This window comes from Cucumis sativus, chromosome 4 (genome assembly GCF_000004075.3).
Source record: "Cucumis sativus cultivar 9930 chromosome 4, Cucumber_9930_V3, whole genome shotgun sequence".
In the NCBI taxonomy this organism is placed as follows: Eukaryota; Viridiplantae; Streptophyta; class Magnoliopsida; order Cucurbitales; family Cucurbitaceae; genus Cucumis; species Cucumis sativus.
Window position 1 is genome coordinate 20,814,692 of NC_026658.2, and position 21,008 is coordinate 20,835,699.

A 21,008-nucleotide genomic window follows, 5' to 3' on the forward strand; every position below is an offset into this window, starting at 1 on the left:
ACAAACACACATAAGGAAATTACAAATGGAAATACAGTGAAATGAGGTGAGCTGCTGTGTAAGATTTCTCATACGCTTGGGCTCTGATTTTTACCTTTTACACTGAGGGGAAGTGGAGGGGGGACTCTCTCTTTTTATTCTAAGCCCTCACCTAAAAGAAATAAAAGGAATGATGGATGAAAAAGCTTGCTCTCTGGTGAAATTTCCCACATGATAATCCTCTTAAAGATACAACCACTATTTATACGTGATGATTGACAAGACGTAACATCATCTAGGCTTCACTAAATCTTTGATAAAGCTGTTATGCGTCATATATGTTCTTTTCATTCTTTTTTTGACATTAGTGCCAACTCTTTTTGTTTACTAATGCTACGGAACGCCTAGCTTCATTCTTCTAGTCGCCTTATTGGTCGTGATATCTTCTCGCCTGGCTACTCTTTTCTTTTTCTTCCACAATTCTACATAAGGATATGAAAAATGCAATAAACAAACATAAAGCACTTTTGTAATTCATAACGTGTAACTTAGTCCTTTTATCTATTTTACTACGAGTGTTCTTCCTTTTTCATGCATTAAGGCTTCATTTAACCCTAAACCCTAAAAGACTACGATAACTTGTATTTCTACAAGTTATCACTCTATCTCTTCGCTTAAAAGTCCTTCTAACTCCCTTTGTCTTGAAATAATCATATTTAAGTCTTAATTAACCCCTTACCTTAGAAAATATTTAAACTTTACTAAAAAATGGTAAGAATGTTAAAAATAGCTATAAAACAATGCCCTTTGACATTGCTAATGCGTAGGGCATAAGCGCAAGGTGGCTAGTTCGCACGCAGAGCTCTAGGCAACCTGACTTATCGTTCATCCATTGACTGCACGCCTTGTGCATTACATGCATCCTCGCTTGCAAGGCATGCAACATGACCTAGACGCATTTCTCACGCCCCCTACTCTAGATGTGTGCCTCATGCCGCCAGGCCATGCCCTAGCTCTGTTATTCACATGCTCCACAGCTCATATTAAACTATTTTGCCTCTCTTGCACGCCCAACATGCCTTACTTTTCATGTTACTCGAATGGCCTTTAACTCTATCCATAATTTCCTTTTTCGTCCATAACATAAACTCAACTTTGGAGGTTAATAACCTAAGATTCATAACTCAAACGAGAAAACCTCATTCTATCTTTTCTACTAACTCAAACTAACTTCCACTTATACTTCCTCTACAATAGCTCTTGAAAAACTTAAGGGTTCTTAAGTCTAGGGTTTACATAATTCACGAAGTCAAATGGATAAAAGGCTTTTTCAACTTTGCCGAAAACTTCTATAGGTTCTTCATACCTTCCAATGAGGCATTGTTTCCTTTTGCCAAGAATCTAAAACTGATCTAGATATAACTAGACTTAAACTTTGTCCCTTGGTTGGCACCCGCTGTTGGGATTTATGTCCTAAAACTAGTAGATTGTAAATATAATCAATTGACCGTTATTAATAAAGTGTTATTATTATAATTTCAATAAATGTTATTGATTATATTATTAGTTTTGTCTTAATAACCTAAATCCAATAAAGTAACATCCTAAGTTGTTTAATGAACTAGTAGGTAGAGACATACAAGGATCAATGTTCGAGATCAGCTTAAAGGGTCTATAGTATAGGGATAAGGTTGGGTACCTTATCCTGGTAACACTATGAAATACGACTCACTTTATATTTGATACAAACACAATTATCCAATGCGTTCGTATAGATGATATGCGAATGAGGGTATCAAATGCAATGAATTTGCATAAGACCGAACCACGAAATAGTAACCACTAGATGTAACTTTGTTAACTAGTTGAGTTTCTATTTTATAGGATGACCTAGGTAACTTAGTCTTAATCCCAAGTGTATTATGAACTCCTATTCACGAGGAATTGTCCTTTGATTTGTACGGGTGAGAGTGACTTGATTGTCGACTTAATATGCCTATCATTTTGGAGACAAGACCGAGTGAGGAGTTGAAAACATAATCACACAAGATGGAATTCACTCCTTCCTAACTTTAGAGTAAGTAGATGAGTGTTCCCTTAAATGGTGTCTCCAAAACTAAAACAAAAGACAATACCCTCTCTATGCCATTGAGAGAGATTTCTATTTATTGGTTAGACCATAAAAAGTTATTCCTAGGAGGAGCACTGATAGATATTTAAGGACTAGAAGTAACCCAAGGGTAAAACAATAATTAATTTAACCCAACTGGTGTTACGAACACTTGTGAATGACTAACTTGTTACTATTGGTTTATATCTATGGACATGGAAAATATATCAACATTGAAAAGAATTCAGTTGTAAGTCTTTAGTGGAGTGTACACAGAGTTAACGAATATTGATTAATGTGGTTAATGGGTTTAGTCAATTAATCTCATATCGTTGTAGCTTCTGATCTGTAGGACCATTAGGTCATCTTCCTAATTCGTAAAGGGTAATGAGATTTATTTATATTTGATGTAATTTAAAATGTTTAAATTTACTTTGGGAATTAGTATAATGTATGCGATACATTATAATATAAAATTTATATTTTAATCAAATTTTATTATATAAATTTAATTTTGGATATGATTCAAAACTAATTTATGAGAGATTAAATATTTGAATATGTTCGAATATTAATTTAATTTGAATTGGATTTATATTAAAATTATTGGTTATGAGAAAAATTTATATTTGAATATGTTTCAAACTTAATTTAGATTAAATATAAGATATTTAATTTAGCTATTAATTATTTGGAGAATTAATTAATAATTTAGTTTTATTTTATTTAATTACAATTTATTATATTTTATGTTCTAAAACTCAAACAATGAGGAGGGAGGGGAGACATGACTACATCAAGTACCAAAATCATAATGACACTTCATAACGTTCTAATTACAAGTACTAAAATCATCACAAGAACAAATCTATGACTACCACAACTACAGAATAGTCATATCAATTCACAATATATCATGTGTGTATATACTATTCTAATCTGACACTTTATGTCAAACTAATTAAGTTGACGAAATGAAAGGAGGGAGGTACATGTCTAAATTGAAAACTCAAACAATAAGGAGGAGGGCATGTCTAATCACAATAACGTATCTATGACTACCATAACTGCAAGATAGTCATATCAATTTATAATATACCATGTTTGTATAAAACTTTATATCAAACTAATTAAGTTGAAACAATGAGGGGGGGGGGGGGGTGTCTAATCACAAGCACCAAATTCTCTTGTAGTTTCTTCAAACATTAGCCCATGTAGATCATGAATCATCTCTAGCATCTCAGCATCCATAGTATCTCTAACTCCAATGTTTTCTCTAAGATTTACATTATTTTCTCTACGTTCACTTAACTTGAAAAACGTTGCACTTAGAAACCTTGAATTAGATCTTAAAAAGGGAGAAATATCAAGAGTATCTCCATGGAATGTCCATCGCCTATAAGTCGGGGACATACCATATTTATACAAATGATGTTCTATGACATCTAATCTATTCCAATTGACATTCATACAATTTGAACAAGATGATGTCAACAAGGACATATTGTTCTTCCCTCTTCGTCTAAATGATTAGTTGCAATTTTAATAAAGTTAGCAATGCCATCAAAATATTTACTAGAAGCTTTAGAAGCTCGATCTCTTAAATTTATCCAACTTTGATCCATAATAAGTACAATACTTAAAGTACCTAATTTAGAAATGTAGATGTTAGAATTATGAAAGTCATACGTAAATTTTAAAATATCACACAAATAATGGATGAAAAGGCCAATAACAAATGCTCACAATGACCACAGAATATCACATACAATTTAATTCTTAGAAAGAGAAAGGGAGACGTATTGATGTTCTTAAAAGCTTTTATTTTTAAGTCTCAAAGGAAGAACATGTATAGAAATGTGAATATTCGAGGAAAGAAAAATGGAGAGCCCAAAAGCTAAAAGGCATTTTGAATTTGAATCCAACGGTTTATTTGATATAATTTTGTTATAGACTAAAAAGAGACACGTGGCATCTTAATTTAAATACACAACAATTGTTAACAGTCCACAAATGTAATTAAAATGAAATAAAGATGAGATTTGATTGATAACTTTGTTCTCCCGAAACACAAACCGAAGTAGATGGATGAAAAGAATAGCATTTTTAAACCTTCAAAATTGTCTTTTTGGTTAAAGGGGAAAAAAGAAAAAGAAAAAAAGACGTTGAAAATGTAACGTAGAAAGCAACCAAAACAAAAATCGGGTGGCGGCTGTTTGTCCGCCAATCCTTCACTTTTGTTTTATTACCATTTTCGTTGAAGAAACTACAGATTTTCATAAACAGAGAGTTATATTATATCATTTTCAAAGCTTTACCGCAGGAGTTCACGGTGGCGACGGTCGGGAGAGAGTTCATTCCAACCTCTATTCTCTCTCTCTCCCGCTCGCTTTCTCCCTCCCAAATCAATCATTCTCAATCCCAATTCATTTCCATTAACCCTTTTTTCATCTTTTATTTCCATTTCCCAATCGTTTCTCAACCAATTTCAACCCTAAATTCACTCTTCCCTTCATCATGACTACTCAACTCGCTCCTCCTCGGAGGAGCTCTCTCGCTCAGAAACGCACCTCTTCCACATCTTCCAGGAAGTCGGTGTCCGGCGATAATGGCATCTCTAGTAATGGCAATGTTCCCAAACCGGGTTCTCCTACTCAGCTGCCGTGAGTCGCGCCTTTTTATTTAATGTTTCTTCCTTGTTTATCTGTTTTTCGATTTGAATTTTCATCTTGTTGTGGCTTAATTGACTTTTATGGGGTTCGCTTATTTATTTAGATCTGCTGCTGTTGGGGAAAGGACGGTGAAGAAACTGAGGTTGTCGAAGGCGCTTACGATTCCTGAAGGCACTACGGTTTCTGAAGCGTGTAGAAGGATGGCTGCTCGTCGTGTTGATGCTGTACTATTAACGGATGCGAATGCTTTACTTTCGGGTATTCTCACCGACAAGGTTTGTTTTGGGATGTTGTTATGTTATTCATTCTCCGTTTTCTCTCGTCTTTTGATTTAATCTTAGTGTTGTAAATTTGTTTATGGTCATGATGCTTTCAGGACGTCGCTACCAGGGTTATAGCAGAGGGGCTGAGGCCAGAGCAGACCGTTGTATCCAAAATTATGACACGGAATCCCATTTTTGTTACTTCGGATTCACTTGCTATGGAAGCCCTTCAGAAAATGGTTCAGGGTTTGTTTTCTGTATATTCATTCTTTAGTTGTCATATTCTCGTATGTCTATAAGGGCTTCCTTTGGCTTTATGACTGGTGGCATAAGACTTAGATAGGTGGAGGGTGTAGAGGAAATTACTGTAATTAATCAACGTTCAAGCTATCGTTTATTCACAACAGCTAATGAGATCATCTATTGTGGTTGTATTTTGGACTAGTTTTAATCATTCAGTATTTTGTCCATTATGGGAGCTTTCCCCTTTTTGATTAATTCTTTTTACCTGATCACATAAGCATCCTTCATTTTTACACTTCATTTTCAATAGGAAAATTTAGGCATCTTCCAGTTGTTGAAAATGGCGAAGTTATTGCTTTGTTGGATATTACAAAGTGCCTCTATGATGCCATATCGAGAATGGAGAAGGCCGCAGAACAGGGTAGTGCCATTGCTGCTGCTGTTGAAGGAGTGGAACGCCAGTGGGGAAGTGACTTTTCTGGTATGTTGTGCCTATTATGTCCATCTTTGGGTAGATCTTGTTGTGTTGGATGCATTTTTCTTTTCTTTTTCTTGTTTCTTTATTTTTCCTTTTTTTTGTGACTGGTATTATGATGGTGGTTTCAATCAAATTTAAATGTCCCTATCTCGAAATAGCAATCTCATGATTGTCAAGGGAATAATGTGCATGAACCCTTAGATATGATCGGGCATCAGCACAATAGAAGTAAATTTTAATGCCGGTTAGTAATTGTAACCATGCCATGTTGATAATGATAATGATGTTAGATCCAACTGGTGGTCTAAAACATGTATGGTTTTACTATCGAGTGTAAACGTGTTCTGAGTTACATTATTCATGAATAGATAAATATCCTTTTGTTAGTAGATGATGGCTCTTTCTCTCTCTATTGATCATCTAATGACAAAAGGATATTTATCTATGTTCATGAATAATGTAACTCACAGTTAGCTGAGTGATTTAAAGTTATATTATGCTATCTCTACTTGATTTCTAAAGATAGAATGGTGTTTAACTATAATTTACATGAATTGGGAAAAGAAATAGTCTGAATTTTTGTTTAGTGAACAATGAACATTTATTTAAAAATAATTTGAGATGAGTGATTCATTTTCTAATTCATGAGGAATTACTTGTTTGTTTGGTGAAAGCTATACATGTCCAACTGTGTACATTGGTGGATTTCAACTTCCATATGCTTGAATTTTGAATGTATTTTCAATTTAATAAAATGTCAGCAATAGTCTTACCATTTTGATGTTCCTAGTTTGAGATGGATAATAATGAACTTTTGCATATGGAATTGTTCCTTCATCCATTATAGATTATGCCACTCTATGATTATAGAAATTTATATTAAAATGAATACCAAGTCTTGACTAAAATGAGTGGGATAGACATGATACTTAATTTTTTCATTCTAGAAGTAAAATCCCTTTGCATTCACCTGGAGGTCATTGCATTGCATGCCACTTGCAAGTCCACATATTGTTTTATTTTCTGTTTCTTGTACAAAAAAAAGAAGAAATTATTTTCATATTAAGTTGTATAATTTTCACCATTTTTTTTTATCATCATTTCAGCTCCGTATGCTTTTATAGAGACGTTGAGGGAGCGGATGTTTAAACCTTCCTTATCAACCATCCTTTCTGAAAATACAAAGTACTTTGTCTAGCCTTTTCATTTCTTTGTAAGTTGAAGAAGATATGTACTGCACCTTTGGATCATTACCAAGTTTTGTAGCTTTATATGTTTTCAGAGCTGCAATTGTCTCGGCATCAGATCCTATATATGTTGCTGCCAAAAAAATGCGGGAGTTACGAGTTAATTCAGTTGTTATCACAATGGGAACCAAGATTCAGGGGATCCTCACGTATGGCATTTCTCTCTAATATTTATTCTATAACAATGTTTCTTGATTCTTGTGCCTTGTAATTTTGTACTTATCAAATACTTCTTTTATAGGAACTAGAGATTTTATAAAAAAGAAGGTGAAAAAAGGTACCCTCAGGATGAAATACGAAATATGAATATTATTGATAATAGAATAGGAACGAGTTCCTGAGTACAAGATCAACCTTAATCCCACTGCTAACCTATCTCTCAAGGTAGAGCAGAGTAATTCCTTTCTCTCACAAGATGCTAACTCCCTTTCCCGCCCTTCCTACTCAATTATTTATACTAACTTCTAATCCCTTCCCCACTAACTCTCACGTGCTATTCTATACACGTGCTACTTCTGATTCTTCTTTTCTCTCCGACTATATTTATATATGATAGGAGGTCTATCAAAGGGTTTGAGAAAATCTATCCCCCAAAAAACTATGTGATGAGAGGCTTTCAATTTTTTTCTCCTCGATTAATAAACCTCTTTCATTTAGAACAAATGAATGGAAGTTCAAAGCACTTAATTCTAGAAGAAAGTGAATTGCTCTCTTCTAAAATTTCTGGTGTTCCTTCTTCTTTACCTGTTCACTGTTTATTGACCATGGCAAAGGATCAGTAATCAATGCGAGCTGTGAGGAATGGAAACCAGTTAGGAAATTTGATGTCGTAAAGGAAAAGAAAGGAGAGAAATCGCCTAAAACAAAATCAAAGCCTTAGTTATCAGTACGTGAAGACATTTCTTTGTTTATAGATAATTGGAAAGCAAACAAATCTTAATCCTAATTAATCAAAGAAACTAATCCTAATTTAAATAAACAAGGGAATCTATCCTAGTGATAATCAATCATGGAAACTAATCCTAATCCTCGAATTAAGAATTTGACTAAGATACCCTAATTTACCCTAATCCTACTGCATCATTTTATCCCTCAAAAGAAAAAAAAAAAGAAAAACCTGCTCTCAAGTTTCACAAAGAAAATGAAAATCACGAAGTTTTTTTCGATGATTTGTAAAGATCCCAAATAAAATTGTTTACCTGTGGAAATCTCGAACTGCAGCTATAAAGATGGAAGGGGCTTGTAAAAAATCTGAGAGCTACAGAGCATGGCCCTGATCAAAATTTTCTTTGGTTGTTGAGATCTGTATACATGATTGCCACCAAGATTGTGCTCAGCCATTTTAACCAAAGTTGGAGAATGAAAGCAACCTATGAACCTATTTGAAAGTTTGTTGTTGTGTTGCATAGCCCCAAATTTGTGTAGAAAAGGTTGAAATAAACCCATGAAAAGGGAGTAAATCGAAATTAGGGAGGACTGAGTCTGGGTTGAGTAACACAAATTTGAATAGGTCTGATCCCGTGAAACACATGCTAGGAATTGAGCACACATGATAACAGAAGAAATATCCTTCAAGAAAATCAGAAACTGAAGTTGAACTGGAGGCACTAAAATTTATAACATTTTAGGTCTCTTCCTCATACTGGACCACAATGGTAATAACTTCTAGATAATGAGAATCTTTCTCTATTTGATATTTGATTCATGATTCATGGCATTCCTTCTGAACTTTTTTGTTCGCGTACTTGGCTAGCTTTGGCAGTAAAAAAAGTATCATGACAGGCTACCTCTGCCTAGCTGCCATCTGTGGAAGAGAAAAGGTGTTCTGATGTAAGAAGACTAAGGGTTAATTGGATACTTAGGTAATATTCTAGGTTAGTTCCCTTTTTACCCAATTGTAATAAAACTCTATAAATAGGAGTCTTCTCTTGTTTGAAGCATATTATTCATTCTAATAAAAGATCCACAATCTTGGTTCTTGGAGGATTTTTCCTTGAGGTTACTTAGGCTACATCAATTTGGTATCAGAGCAATCGTCTGGGCTAACATTAACTGCCACCGGTGGAAGACCGGGAAACTCTTGTTGACGCCGATCACAAGAGGGAGCTTTGAGTGTTGTGCTTGTTTCCAGACATCTAATTAGGGGGAACCCTTAAAATTCCAAGAAAGAAAGAAGACACCAAAGATTTGTCAAGAATGAACTTCTATCGATCAAAGATGTCCAAGAAAAAAAACCAGCAGTAGGTATAGACTAGAAAATCAATTTTACTCCCATAAACAATGCTGGAGTTTTGATTCAAGTGATACAGAAGAAGAATTTCAACATTCCAATTTTGGCCATGCTCGATTTTCTCAAAGAACATATCACTATCCAAATTGGATAATTGATTCTAGTGATTTTAGTGACTCTGATGATGTTTCTAAGGCAGTTTGGGACAGAATAAGAAGGCAACAATACCGAAAATGGCCCAACGATCCAATCAAACCCGTTTTTTAAGAAATCAACATAAAAATTGGAAGTTGGATGAATTAAAGAATCATTAAGAATCATCAAGAATGGATTTTTACTATCCAAGTAGGTTCAAGACTCAAAATTACTCTTTTGGTTATGAAACACGATCAAGAAAAGTTAATTCAATAAAATCAATGGATGAGTCTTACACATGCTATGAGATTGCACCATATTCAAGAATCCAACAAAATAACTACTTCGATCCCGCAACATTGGAGGAAATAAAGAAAACAACAAAAAAAATTCAACGCTCATTGGGGGAAATGACTCAACATATAGATCAACTATCAATTCATTTGCAAGAGTTCAAGAACGAATTGGTTTCTTATACGGAAGAAAAAACAAAGAAATCATGGTTGGAAAATTTTCAAATAGAAAATCTTGAAGATAAAATTGAAGAACAAGAGTGTCAAAATGTTGATTTGGAAATGGTCGCAAGTGAAGAAAAATCCAACGAAGAAGATGTAAAAGAAGTATCAAACACCGAGCGAAAATCGAACAAGAACGACACATTGGTTGCGGTGGAAATGCATCTTCAAACCTAGAAGAACTTGAAGCGAATGATAAAGAAAATATGATTCTTGAAGGATTTTCTTCGAAAGCTAATTCTTTTAAAATTGATTCTTTGAATACAGTTTTGAGTGAGATTGAAGGAAACATCTTTTTCGGGTTTACGACTAATGGAGAGGTTCATCTTTTAGTGACCATGTTTGATTTTTTGTCTCAAGTTTATCCCTTTGATCATAATATTTTTGTTCAAAACATAGGAGGATGGTTTGGTCGTACTCCTCCGCTGAACAAGTTTATTTCATTCTTTTTTTTGCTTCATAAATTTCTTCTTTATAAAACTTGGGACGAGTTTTCTTTTTGGAGTGATAGAATGATGTAAGAAGACTAAGGGTTAATTGGATAATTAGGTAATGTTCTAGGTTAATTCCCTTTTTACCCCAATTGTAATAGAACTCTATAAATAGGATTCTTCTCTTGTTTGAAGCATATTATTCATAATAATAAAAGATCCACAATCTTGGTTCTTGGAGGATTTCTCCTTGAGGTTACTTAGGCTACATCATGTCCATTGCCTTCTCTGGTTGATATACTTTTGTTGACCCTCTACCATGTTTTCTACTAAAATTCAGGATTTTAATTGAGTCCAGGTCAAATTCATTTCCAACTAATAAAATTCCAGATACAAGCAGTTTTTTTTACATTGCATCACAGTATTTGTGTTGGTTGTTTAGTTCTTGATCTAATGTGCATGTTGGTCCAGAGCTTTCCCATTTGTGTTAATCCAACATGATTCAGAAGGTTTTTTATTATTAATATTATTTTTTAAACTCCTGTATATTTATTTACTTTGTTTGTTATGTTACTGTGGTTTACTTATGTTATGGCTGTTTCTGAAAATGTACTACAGTTCAAAGGATATTCTCATGCGTGTAGTGGCACATAACCTTTCTCCTGAGTTGACTCTGGTGGAAAAGGTTTGCTTTTGAAAAATTATTTTTATTTATCTCTGTATTCTTCTAATATTCAATCTTCAAATGCTGTACTGCTCTGTATTTACTCATCCTAGGGGTATATGATTTATTTTATGATCTCCCAATTCTCAAGGTAATGACCCCAAATCCTGAGTGTGCAACAGTGGAGACGACAATCCTTGATGCATTGCACATAATGCACGATGGGAAGTTCTTGCATCTTCCGGTTTTAGATCGTGGTGAGAATTTTCTCAGAATCTGAATTTTGCAATGTGAATATATCATAAGCACCCCTCTTCTGGGGAAAAGGATGCAACCCACTGAAAGGAAATGATATCCCTAGTATGGAAATGATTTTTAATTATAATATTTATCATGCAGAGGGATTGGTTGTTGCTTGTGTAGATGTTCTACAGATCACACACGCTGCAATCTCCATGGTAAAGTAATTCTGTCTCACCCATAGTTGTGTAATCGTTAGTCTGATCAAAATAGCAATATAACTTTATGGATATAATTCATTAATGATAAAGGCTGAAAACGTTTTGGGTATGGATTTCCAAGTGTTTCATAAATTCAATTTGTCATGCATAAATTTAATAGGTTGGGTTGGGCCATTAAACTGACTTTGTCCACCTCTTCTTTTTTTCTTGATATAAGCAATCACTTTTAGTAGTTTTTAAATGACAAATATACTTTAAACTGACTTAGTCCACCCACTTTAGTTGTAGTTTTTTTTCCTCCTTCTGGCTTCGGCTTGGACCAACTTCTAGCAGTCAAGGTGGTGCTTGTGTTTGAGGTACAACACTTAGAAGCTTAGATTTAAGTGTTTCTGGTCAGTGGTAGGTGTAAACTTTATGCCAGGGGGACACAAAGTTGGAGCAGATTTCATTCTTATTTAAGAAGGGAAACAAATTTCATTGATTAGTGAAATCAAGCCATAAACTCCATGACACCTATAACTAGAAGTGGATTGAAGATTTTCCAATTGGTAATAAAATGCGGAAGGCTGTTGTCAGAGCAAGATTGGGAGATAAAAGAAATAACCTTTTCTATTCGTTTCCATCAGACAAAAAAAAAAAAAAAAATAAAAAGAAAAAAGTTTGATCCCAAAACTTATTTCAAGTATTGGGAACTCCATCCAATCTTATCGAGAAATTGAGTATGAGATTCTGAATTATTTCTCCACATTATATCAGAAACTTCCAAGGCTGAGGACCGTTCCTTCAAATATTAATTGTGTGCAAGTCTCAGATTCCCAAAATTCTGCTCAGTGGCTCCATTCCGCCGTGATGAAACCAAAATGGCTTTGAAGGCCATTGAAAAGAATAAAGCACTTGGTCCCGATGGCTTCTCAATGGAGTTTTTTTTTCTGCAGTCTTGGTTAAATTTCAGCAGTACTTTTTGGAAACAATTTTATGAGTTGCATAATAATGGCCGGGCTATGGGTTTTAGGGGGATATTTTAAAGTTAGTCAAATAAAAAGGACAAAATCCTGAGAAACGATTTTAATTCTGAACTGTCATATATTAGCATAAGAAAGAAAGACAATTATTTTGAACTTAACCAGATCCATGAATTTGTGAACATTTAATGATATTATTTTGAATTAAAAAAATATCAACTGTGCAATCTTTATTATTTTATTTTATTTTTCAATTGAGTATTAGAATACGAAGAGAAGACTATTTTATTTTGAACTTACCATTAGAAGCTTTCTTTGGAAGGGGAGGGGGTTGTGAATTGGTGGTAATTAGGAATATTCCATTGGCTATTCTGACTTTTGAAATCAATTATCCTGATTATTAAACCCCGAAGTTCTGAAGCATTGCTGATGCTTTGTAAATTTGAACTGTTTCATATAATTTTTGTTCCCAAGTTAATCAGCAGTATTATCTTGCGAAGCTGTATGCAAATTGCAACATGCACGCATAAATATCCTGTGTTTTTGCATTAAGTTGTAACCGTTTAAGAAGCTGCGACCTTAATTGTGATAAATATTTGTCTTCTTAGCAGATATTGAATGTCAGTTGCTAACAAAGTTTTTTGTCATTCAAGGTTGAGAGTGGTTCGAGTTCTGTTAATGATGTGGCAAGCACAATGATGCAAAAGTTTTGGGATTCAGCCCTTGCTTTAGAACCACCTGATGATATTGATACTCATAGGTATACGAGCTATCTTTAGTAGTTATGATGCTCTTCGATTATCTGATTGTGAGCCTCTGTGAGAATTTCGCAGTGAAATGTCTGCATTCATGGCTTCGGAAGGGACTCTAAATTATCCATCTCTAGGTCTTGGAAACTCATTTGCTTTTAAATTTGAGGATCTGAAGGGTCGGGTACATCGCGTAAATTGTGGTGAGTGTTGATGGTTTTCTAGAGCTATGATTTTGAAGAACTTTTATGTGTATGAATATATGTGTGTGTGATTTATTATTAACAAGATGTAAACCAAGTGTGGTGGTGGTTGTAGGCGTTTTCTCTAGGAAACTATTTCATTAAGAAAGTGAGATATACAAAGTCGGGAAGCCCCGAGTCTAAACTAGTCTAAACTTCTGTTAGGTTCCAAACCCCCCAAATCAGCAAAACCCAACACACAACCCCACAAAGTGAAAGACCTCTTGTTGGGATATTGATCGATATATTCAAAGATAAACTCAAATGAGCCATGATATAGACTAGAGTTCAATAGAAAGAAAACAAAATAAAGGTGATTGAAAAAAAACAAATGTATTCCAAAAACCATTCGAGAGAACTGGAGGTCGCTCCTCTTTTTCAATGCTTGGTTTTGGATTCAACTATTTTTGTGCCCTTCTCAACTTTCAATTTCCTCCTTATGCCTTCGTTGTGGGCTCCGCAATAACTGATTCTTCAACTTATGTCCCAGCCCTCTCTTATCTCCTGTGCATTTCCTTCTTGCCCCTTTTCGAATAAGTGCAATGGATATGGGACCAGCTTATGCCTTTCATAATCTTAGGAAAAAAATATGTCTGATCCTACAATATTTGGGTGGCAAGAAAACTTGTTGGAAGACCATGTGGTTTTTGTACAGTAATTTAACCGACTAAGTTTATAAACTAGGACTTATTCTTGAACAACTGGTAAATCGACAAAGACAAAACTGTTAAAGAACCCTTCGCTTATGGGATTTTTTTGTTGTTGTGGAACTATTTCTTCCAAGAGTTTGACCTCGAGTTAGTTTGCCAAAGAGATCTTCGTGAGTCAATCGAGGAATTTCCTCTCCTTCCATCCTTCAAGGAGAAAGGCTGGTTTTTATGGTTAGTTGGGGCACGTGCTATTTTGTGGGACATTTAGTGGAAAGGAATAATAGCGTGTTTAGAGGTGTGGAGAGGGGCCATGGTGATGTGTTGTTCTTGGTGAGGTTTCATGTTTCTCCTTGCCTTTGGTTTTGAAGACTTTTGTGATCATTCTCTAGGTTGTATCTTATTTAGTTGGAAACCCTTTCTTTAGGGGGGCTTTGTGGGATTTTTTGTAGCCCTTGTATTTTTTCCTTTTTTCTCCTCCATGAAAGCAATTGTTTCAATAAGAGAAGAAAAAGAAAAGATCCAAACCTAAATAAACAAGTTTCTTTACATCAAATATTAAATCCTAAGTAGGAGACCTCCATTGATTGAACCTATTCCTTTTAAGTTTTGTATTAAGCCCATGACATTTGGTGTCACGGGCGGCGCAACGTATTCTCAAACTGGAAAGGATACGGACCCCAATTTAGAGGACCTGAAGACAATAAGTTAGGCCAATGATCCGAACCAATTCTAGACCCTCTTGATTGCCCGAGGATTCCAGGCCTCTCAATCCAGGCCTCCAGTTAGAGAAAGCTGTCAATCCTCGTTGCTGCCCTCCAGTTAGCCCAAGTGAACTTACTCCCAACTAAAGGAGGATCAAAGAAACCACTATCGTCAATGAACTTATTAAGCATTCTCATGAATCTTGTAATTCTCCCACCGGAAGCCTTCTCGTCAGGGGAACGAACGACATTGAAGTCTCCTGCCACACACCAACTGAGGCCACAATAACCATAAAGATCCTTCATCTCCTCCAAAACAACCCCCTTCCTCTAACACTCGGAGGACTGGGTCCTGTAACACAAAACTCTTCATCATCACTGTCCAAAAAAGCAATAGTAAGGGATTCTCATCTCTTTCTTCTCCTCTTTGAGGATAAGGGGATCCAACCTTTCGTTCTTGGGATACCCTTGTGCCCTATGTATGCAGTTTCTTGCAAATAAACATCTACCATGAGGTTGGATAAGGGGATCCAACCTTTCGTTCTTGGGATACTCTTGTGCCCTATTTATGCAGTTTCTTGCAAATAAACATCTACCATGAGGGGATTTATTTGAGTCAGACATCTTACCTTTGCCTTGTCTTGGTTTTTTTTATTAGACCTCTGTCTGCTTGTGTCGTTGCTTTTGGACTTCTTTCTATTGTCTTTCTTCTTCTCAAATTAAGACGAAGAGATGAGTGTTGTAATTCACCAAAGCATCTGCTACAGCCATTGCTGATGGAAAATCCTTGACATTAGCACATCTCAACTCGGTATGTGCCCACTACTAGAAACCTAAAAGAAAGTTAAACAATTTTTCCTCAGACAGGTTATGGATATCTAGCATTAATGAGCTAAAGTCCTTAACATAATCGCTCAACGTTCCTGAATGTCGTAGCTTTTTCAAAGCATTCCTTGCAGTAAACACAATATTGCAAGGCAAGAACTGATCCTTCAACTCCCATGGAGTTCCATGAAGCGATTCTTGGTCTACCTACATCTTCGCCATCACGAAGATGCGTACGCCACTACAACTTGGTGGCCCCATAGAGATACATGCTTGTCATTCCCACCCTACCTTGTTTCATGATGTGTGCAGCTTTGAAGTACCCCTCAATATCCCATAGGAAATTTTCCAACTCCTTAGCATTCCTTGAACCATTGAATGCTTTAGGTCCAGGAATCTTTAACTTGGTAGCAGTCATGTTTTTTGTGGCAGAGCTGTTTTTCGATGCCCTTTTGACAAGTCTAAGCTTCTCATTCGCGTTGCTGGTTCTTGCATTTTCTTTATCAATTTTTAACTTAATGTTATAGAGTAAGAAGATATCTCTTCCAACATCATATTGAAGTGTTGCTCTATGTCTGCCATAAAGGTAGTAAAGGAAGTCTGGATTTCCTTGAAACGTACATCGTTTTGAGTTCGAGTAACCAACTCTATGAGTGATGCCCAGTGGTACACCAACGAATTCCTCAAGATGACTAAAACGATCCTTCTAGTAATTATCCTCAATAAGGTTACATTCAAGGTTATTGGAATAACTTAATCTTGGACATGCTATAACTCCTGTGTGCACACCTTTACTTCCTCTGGCTCTTTCTTTCTATTTAATGCTAATGCTCACTGTTGTTGAGGATTTTGGTTCTAGGTGACTCTCATTCCTTCATGTCAGAAGCTTTTGGAACCATTAAATTGTATTTCTCTGGTTGAGTTTGTGTTTCATCTTGACGATTGTTGTGATATTCTCTTTTATTAGGAGTGTTTTGAACACAGTTCATAATTGTCACTTTTAGATTCCTTGGATACCCTCTGTTTCTCCGTTTTGTAAGAGATAATAGGGTGATTATATTCTAAATTTGTCCAGAGATCCATGTTGAGAGGAGCCGTTTCTATTTTTCTCCTCCTGTTGCATTTTTGAGCTCTTATACTTGTCATCAGAAGCTAAACTAAAGCCTACTGGATCTTCTTTTTATCATATTTTTCTTAGTAGGGTAAGTCCAACCTCCCATTAAAGAGTGGTCAACCTACTTCTTGAGGAATCGTGATCACTGCATATGGTGTTTCCATTGGCAAGAGTGTTGAGAGGCATCGGCCCATGTTCAGTTGGTTAAAGCCACTAAACAGGGTAAAATTTTCAAAAAATACTGGTAACTAATATATGGTGATCACCACAGATGATGGACTTGCAAAGATTGTTTTTAATCTTCTTCTAAGGCAGGTAAACATCCTTATTGGGGTCATGTTACTTGGCCATCTAAATGTATCCTCAGCCTTGCAACATAAACTTCCTACCAGTTGTCTTTCTCCCTCTATCTGCCCATTATGCCATTGGCATGGAGAAGACCCTATCCACCTCTTCTTCTCGTGCTCTTATACAGTTCGTTGTTGGGGGAAGTGCTCATTTTTCAATTCGTGTTGGTTGTTTGGTGTTCACTTTAGAGGAAATATACACCAATTCTTAGTTGGGGTTTTTAATTAAAACCTCTCCTTTACTTCAGTTAAATGCCCTGAAGTTGTTATTGGCAGAAATATGGTTTGAAAGGAACCAAAGGGTGTTCATTTTCATGATAAATCCCTTGGATGGTTGGGATTGTTTTGAAGTTGCCCACAAAAAGGCCTCCTCGTAGTGCCCCTTTTCCAAGCCTTTTGAAAGTTACAGCATCCAAGAGCTTTACTCAAACTGGAGCATTTTTTCTTTCCAGCTTAACTGACCTTGTTATGAGTTTATCGTTTTGTTCTCTTTGGTTTTCTGGTTCTTTATGCATTATGTTGTAACCTTGGTAAGGTTAGTGTTTTGTAGTTTTTTTGTCTTCCTTGTAAAGGTTGTATGTTTAGTCTCGGTTGTGTGCTTTTTGAAGAGTGCTTGTAGGATATGATGAGGACGCTATGGGGCGTCTGGGTGCGCCTACTGATCCACAAGTCTTTATTTAATGTTCTTTGTACAACCCTATTGTTCTTTGAACATTAGTCTCACTAAAAAAAGGAGACTTGTTTCCTTAGAAAAAAAAATAGCAGAAAATGAAATTACAGGGTATGTTCTATCCAGTTTAAGTAATTATCAATAATTGTTTTCTTAGGCACTGAGACCTTGGATGAGTTGGTATCTGTTGTGATGCAAAGGATTGGTGCTACTGATAGTGCTAATCGGCCTCTGCTTTTGGTATGTTTCTAGCTACTTTTTCTGACTGCATTTTTTCTTTTTGGTTCAATGTGTAAGTCGAGTTTTGTATTTTTTACCAGTATGAAGACGATGAAGGGGATAAAGTAGTTCTTGCTACTGATGGTGATCTCTCTGGTGCTGTAAACCATGCCAGGTCCATAGGACTAAAGGTAGTTAACTTAGTAATAGTATTCAACTTTCATGTTCGTTTCTTAGTATTATTCTTTTGTGACATCATGTTTTTCTTGTTCTTCTTACATCTTCTTGGTTATCCAAATGTTTCTCGTGGTTTTATTTGTGCAAAATTACTGGTATGTCAAATTGTTCATAATATTAAAGGACAATTTTAAAGCACCAATAAATCAAATGTTCTAAAAGAGAAAAGATACCTTAACCAAAGGCAAGGTGTTAAAAAGGGGTTTCCAGCTGGCAACAGTAGAAGAGATTGACTAAATAGAAGAGTGTTTCGTTTTAGATCATGTAAATTATAAGGATGAAACGAAGTTACTTCTAATATTTTTTGAATTTCTTAAAATCATCAAACATATATTTTTCCTCTATCCAAAATTTCCGAAAGAATATGCAAGGATTGCATAAGAATCTCCCAGCAGCATGTGTGACAGCTATAATTGGCAGTCCTATACTCTCCTCTGTTAGTTTTGTTGGTTTAAGTTTATGCATATTTACTTATTTTGTGAACTTTGTTATTCCTTTGGCACGTAGTTTGTCTTTTGTAATTTCGTCTTATGAATGAAAGCAAAATTCACTGTTTCTCATTTTATTAAAAAAATTAATTAAAGAGTTGTCTTCTATGAACTTCACATATTTTGGCCAGTTTTTGTAAATTCCCGAACCCCTTCATGCTCGTTCTTAAATTGAAGGAAGTATTTATGTCTAACGGACTGCTGAAACAATTGCAGTTCATAATCTTTGCTTTCCTTAAACGATTAAAGTACTTTATCATGAATTCTATTCTCTAGTCCATGGATTTCTGCAGGCTCTATATTACTTTTCTGGATCGTAATTTAGTTGATGTATCTTGTGCACCATTCTAAAACCGTCATCTACCCAACATTTTCTTTTCTAGTAATTTGAATTCAATAGCGACAGTGGCAGGATATGGGCGCATGCCATTGTAGTATAATATTTAAAATTTTTATACAAATTAAATGTGAGGGAACTGAGTAATCCCTTATTTTCTTTAGTGCTTGCCCTCTGATATCTTGTTTTTACTCTTCGGGAAACACTTGCAGGTTTTAAGATTGCATTTGGATTTTCCCGAATCAATCCAGCAAACAGAAGCTCAAAATGATGCAATGTTAGACCAGAAGCGTGGATCGTTGCATTTGTATTCTGGTGCATTTGCTGCTGCCATTGCTCTAACAAGCATTGGTGTATTGTTTTATTTGAAGCGTTCTAAGGTGTAAAGTCAAACGACAGAATTATTGAAAAAGAAAATGCATGCTCGCAAATTTTGGCAGCGGGATACATTGCAATGCCCAAATTCTCAAAGAAACTGAGATATATAATTGGGAAAAGGTTGCAACACCAGTAGGGATTTAGTAAAATAAATGACAAGGGATACCTGACTCGAGAAAGTACCACATGGGATGGCTTTTGAAATATGGTTAGTTTTTTTATGTCTGGGTCAGATAAAGCCATCCGTTTTTGTGAGCCTGGGAATTGGTTATAAGGTTCTTTCTGCTAAGAAAAGATCATTGAGGAATATATGTTCTCACATGATTTGTTAGAAAAGAACTTTTGAGTTGCATTCATAATGCTAATACCAATCTGAATGAATGGAATATCTCTGCTGTTTTCAGGAGGTGGCTAATTTATGTCTTGATTAGTTCTCTCCAATGGAAGGTTTTTTGTTTTTGTTTTTGTTTCTGTTTGTGGAAGCAATTATTGTTGAAAGCAGCAAATCAGACCTGAATGAACTCAATGGGAGCATTGGATTTCTTCTTCAAGAGAGGGATATTTGGATAAGTCATATTGTGTTAGTGTTAGGCTATTCCCATTCCTCAAAAAGTTTATGAAATCATTCTAATTTCCTAAGAACCTCTCTTGTAATCCTGTTTTCAAGGATTGAAAGCTTTTCAAATAATTTGGGATGTGAAGATGAGAAGAATGGGTCTTTTCTTGCGCCAAGGAAATTAAAGCTTACTTCTATCATAACAAGACTCCGTTTCCAATATTTTTTAATTTGGGATTTAGTCATTTAGTGTTTGTCTTTTGAGTTTTTTAGACCCTTTGATAATGCAAGTGATGTAAGCACCAAAGTTTTGTATGTTTATTTACTTTTTTACTTTCTTACATGCAGCCCACCTTTATATATCATCAATCACCAACTAACTTTGTGATCACACCCACAATTACTAACAAATAAAATTGTTTTCACAACCGAAATTCTCTTCAAATTGTTATTAAGCAAACAAAACTTGTCAAATTGTTATTAAGCAAACAAAACCTTTTATGGTTCAATACAGTGGTATAATATCAAATACATAATAATAATAATAATAATAATAATAAAAAGAATTATATTCTCCAATTTTTCTCTACAACCCAAGAGTAATTTTCACCCGATTATCTCCACAAAACAAAAACTCATCGTCTCCCAACTTCTACTCCACAAAATTGTGATATACAATCTTCTAAATAAAAATATACTAATCTTTTCTTGAATAGTTCGGTCATTTCTTTCTTCATTGTTTGTTCTTTCTAATCTCTACTTACTTCCTCGGTGGAATTATTTTATTATTTGATTCAATTACTTATACACTTACTAAATGCTTTTTATGCTAATTGCCAAAAACAATAACAGTCTATAGTGGTTTTGAAACACATTTATTTGAACAAATGAAAAAAAATAGTCTACTTATGTCCTCAATCGTATTTTGTTTTCCATTTAGACGACGTCGATTCAATCCAATAAACTAATATCAAATGTTATATCATGTTACTTGAACAGTATGTGATTAACATACAACTGGTTCATATTCAAGTTATAATCGAAAAGATATATAGTAAATGGATAAAATGTTAGACCCCTTATCATCGTAACATTACGAATATGA

General features: G+C 35.1%; 1 protein-coding gene across 1 annotated transcript; it reads left to right on the forward strand.

The window, feature by feature from the left end:
• Positions 1-4,276: 4,276 nt before the first annotated feature.
• LOC101219020 (CBS domain-containing protein CBSCBSPB3) lies at positions 4,277-19,772 on the forward strand. The gene is made up of 14 exons (XM_004146349.3): positions 4,277-4,752; positions 4,865-5,036; positions 5,138-5,270; positions 5,578-5,748; positions 6,852-6,930; positions 7,028-7,141; positions 10,922-10,988; positions 11,119-11,224; positions 11,367-11,425; positions 13,044-13,150; positions 13,224-13,342; positions 17,846-17,928; positions 18,009-18,098; positions 19,182-19,772. Exons 1-14 carry the CDS (start codon positions 4,607-4,609, stop codon positions 19,353-19,355), a joined length of 1,620 nt encoding a protein of 539 aa, XP_004146397.1. The 5' UTR covers positions 4,277-4,606; the 3' UTR covers positions 19,356-19,772.
• The last annotated feature ends 1,236 nt before the right edge of the window (positions 19,773-21,008 follow it).

Coding starts and splice junctions, on each gene's coding strand:
- LOC101219020 (XM_004146349.3), top strand. CDS start 4,607: ATGACTACTCAACTCGCTCCTCCTCGGAGGAGCTCTCTCGCTCAGAAA. Junction 5,749..6,851: donor GTGGGGAAGTGACTTTTCTG/GTATGTTGTGCC, acceptor TCATCATTTCAG/CTCCGTATGCTTTTATAGAG. Junction 13,343..17,845: donor GGTACATCGCGTAAATTGTG/GTGAGTGTTGAT, acceptor TTGTTTTCTTAG/GCACTGAGACCTTGGATGAG.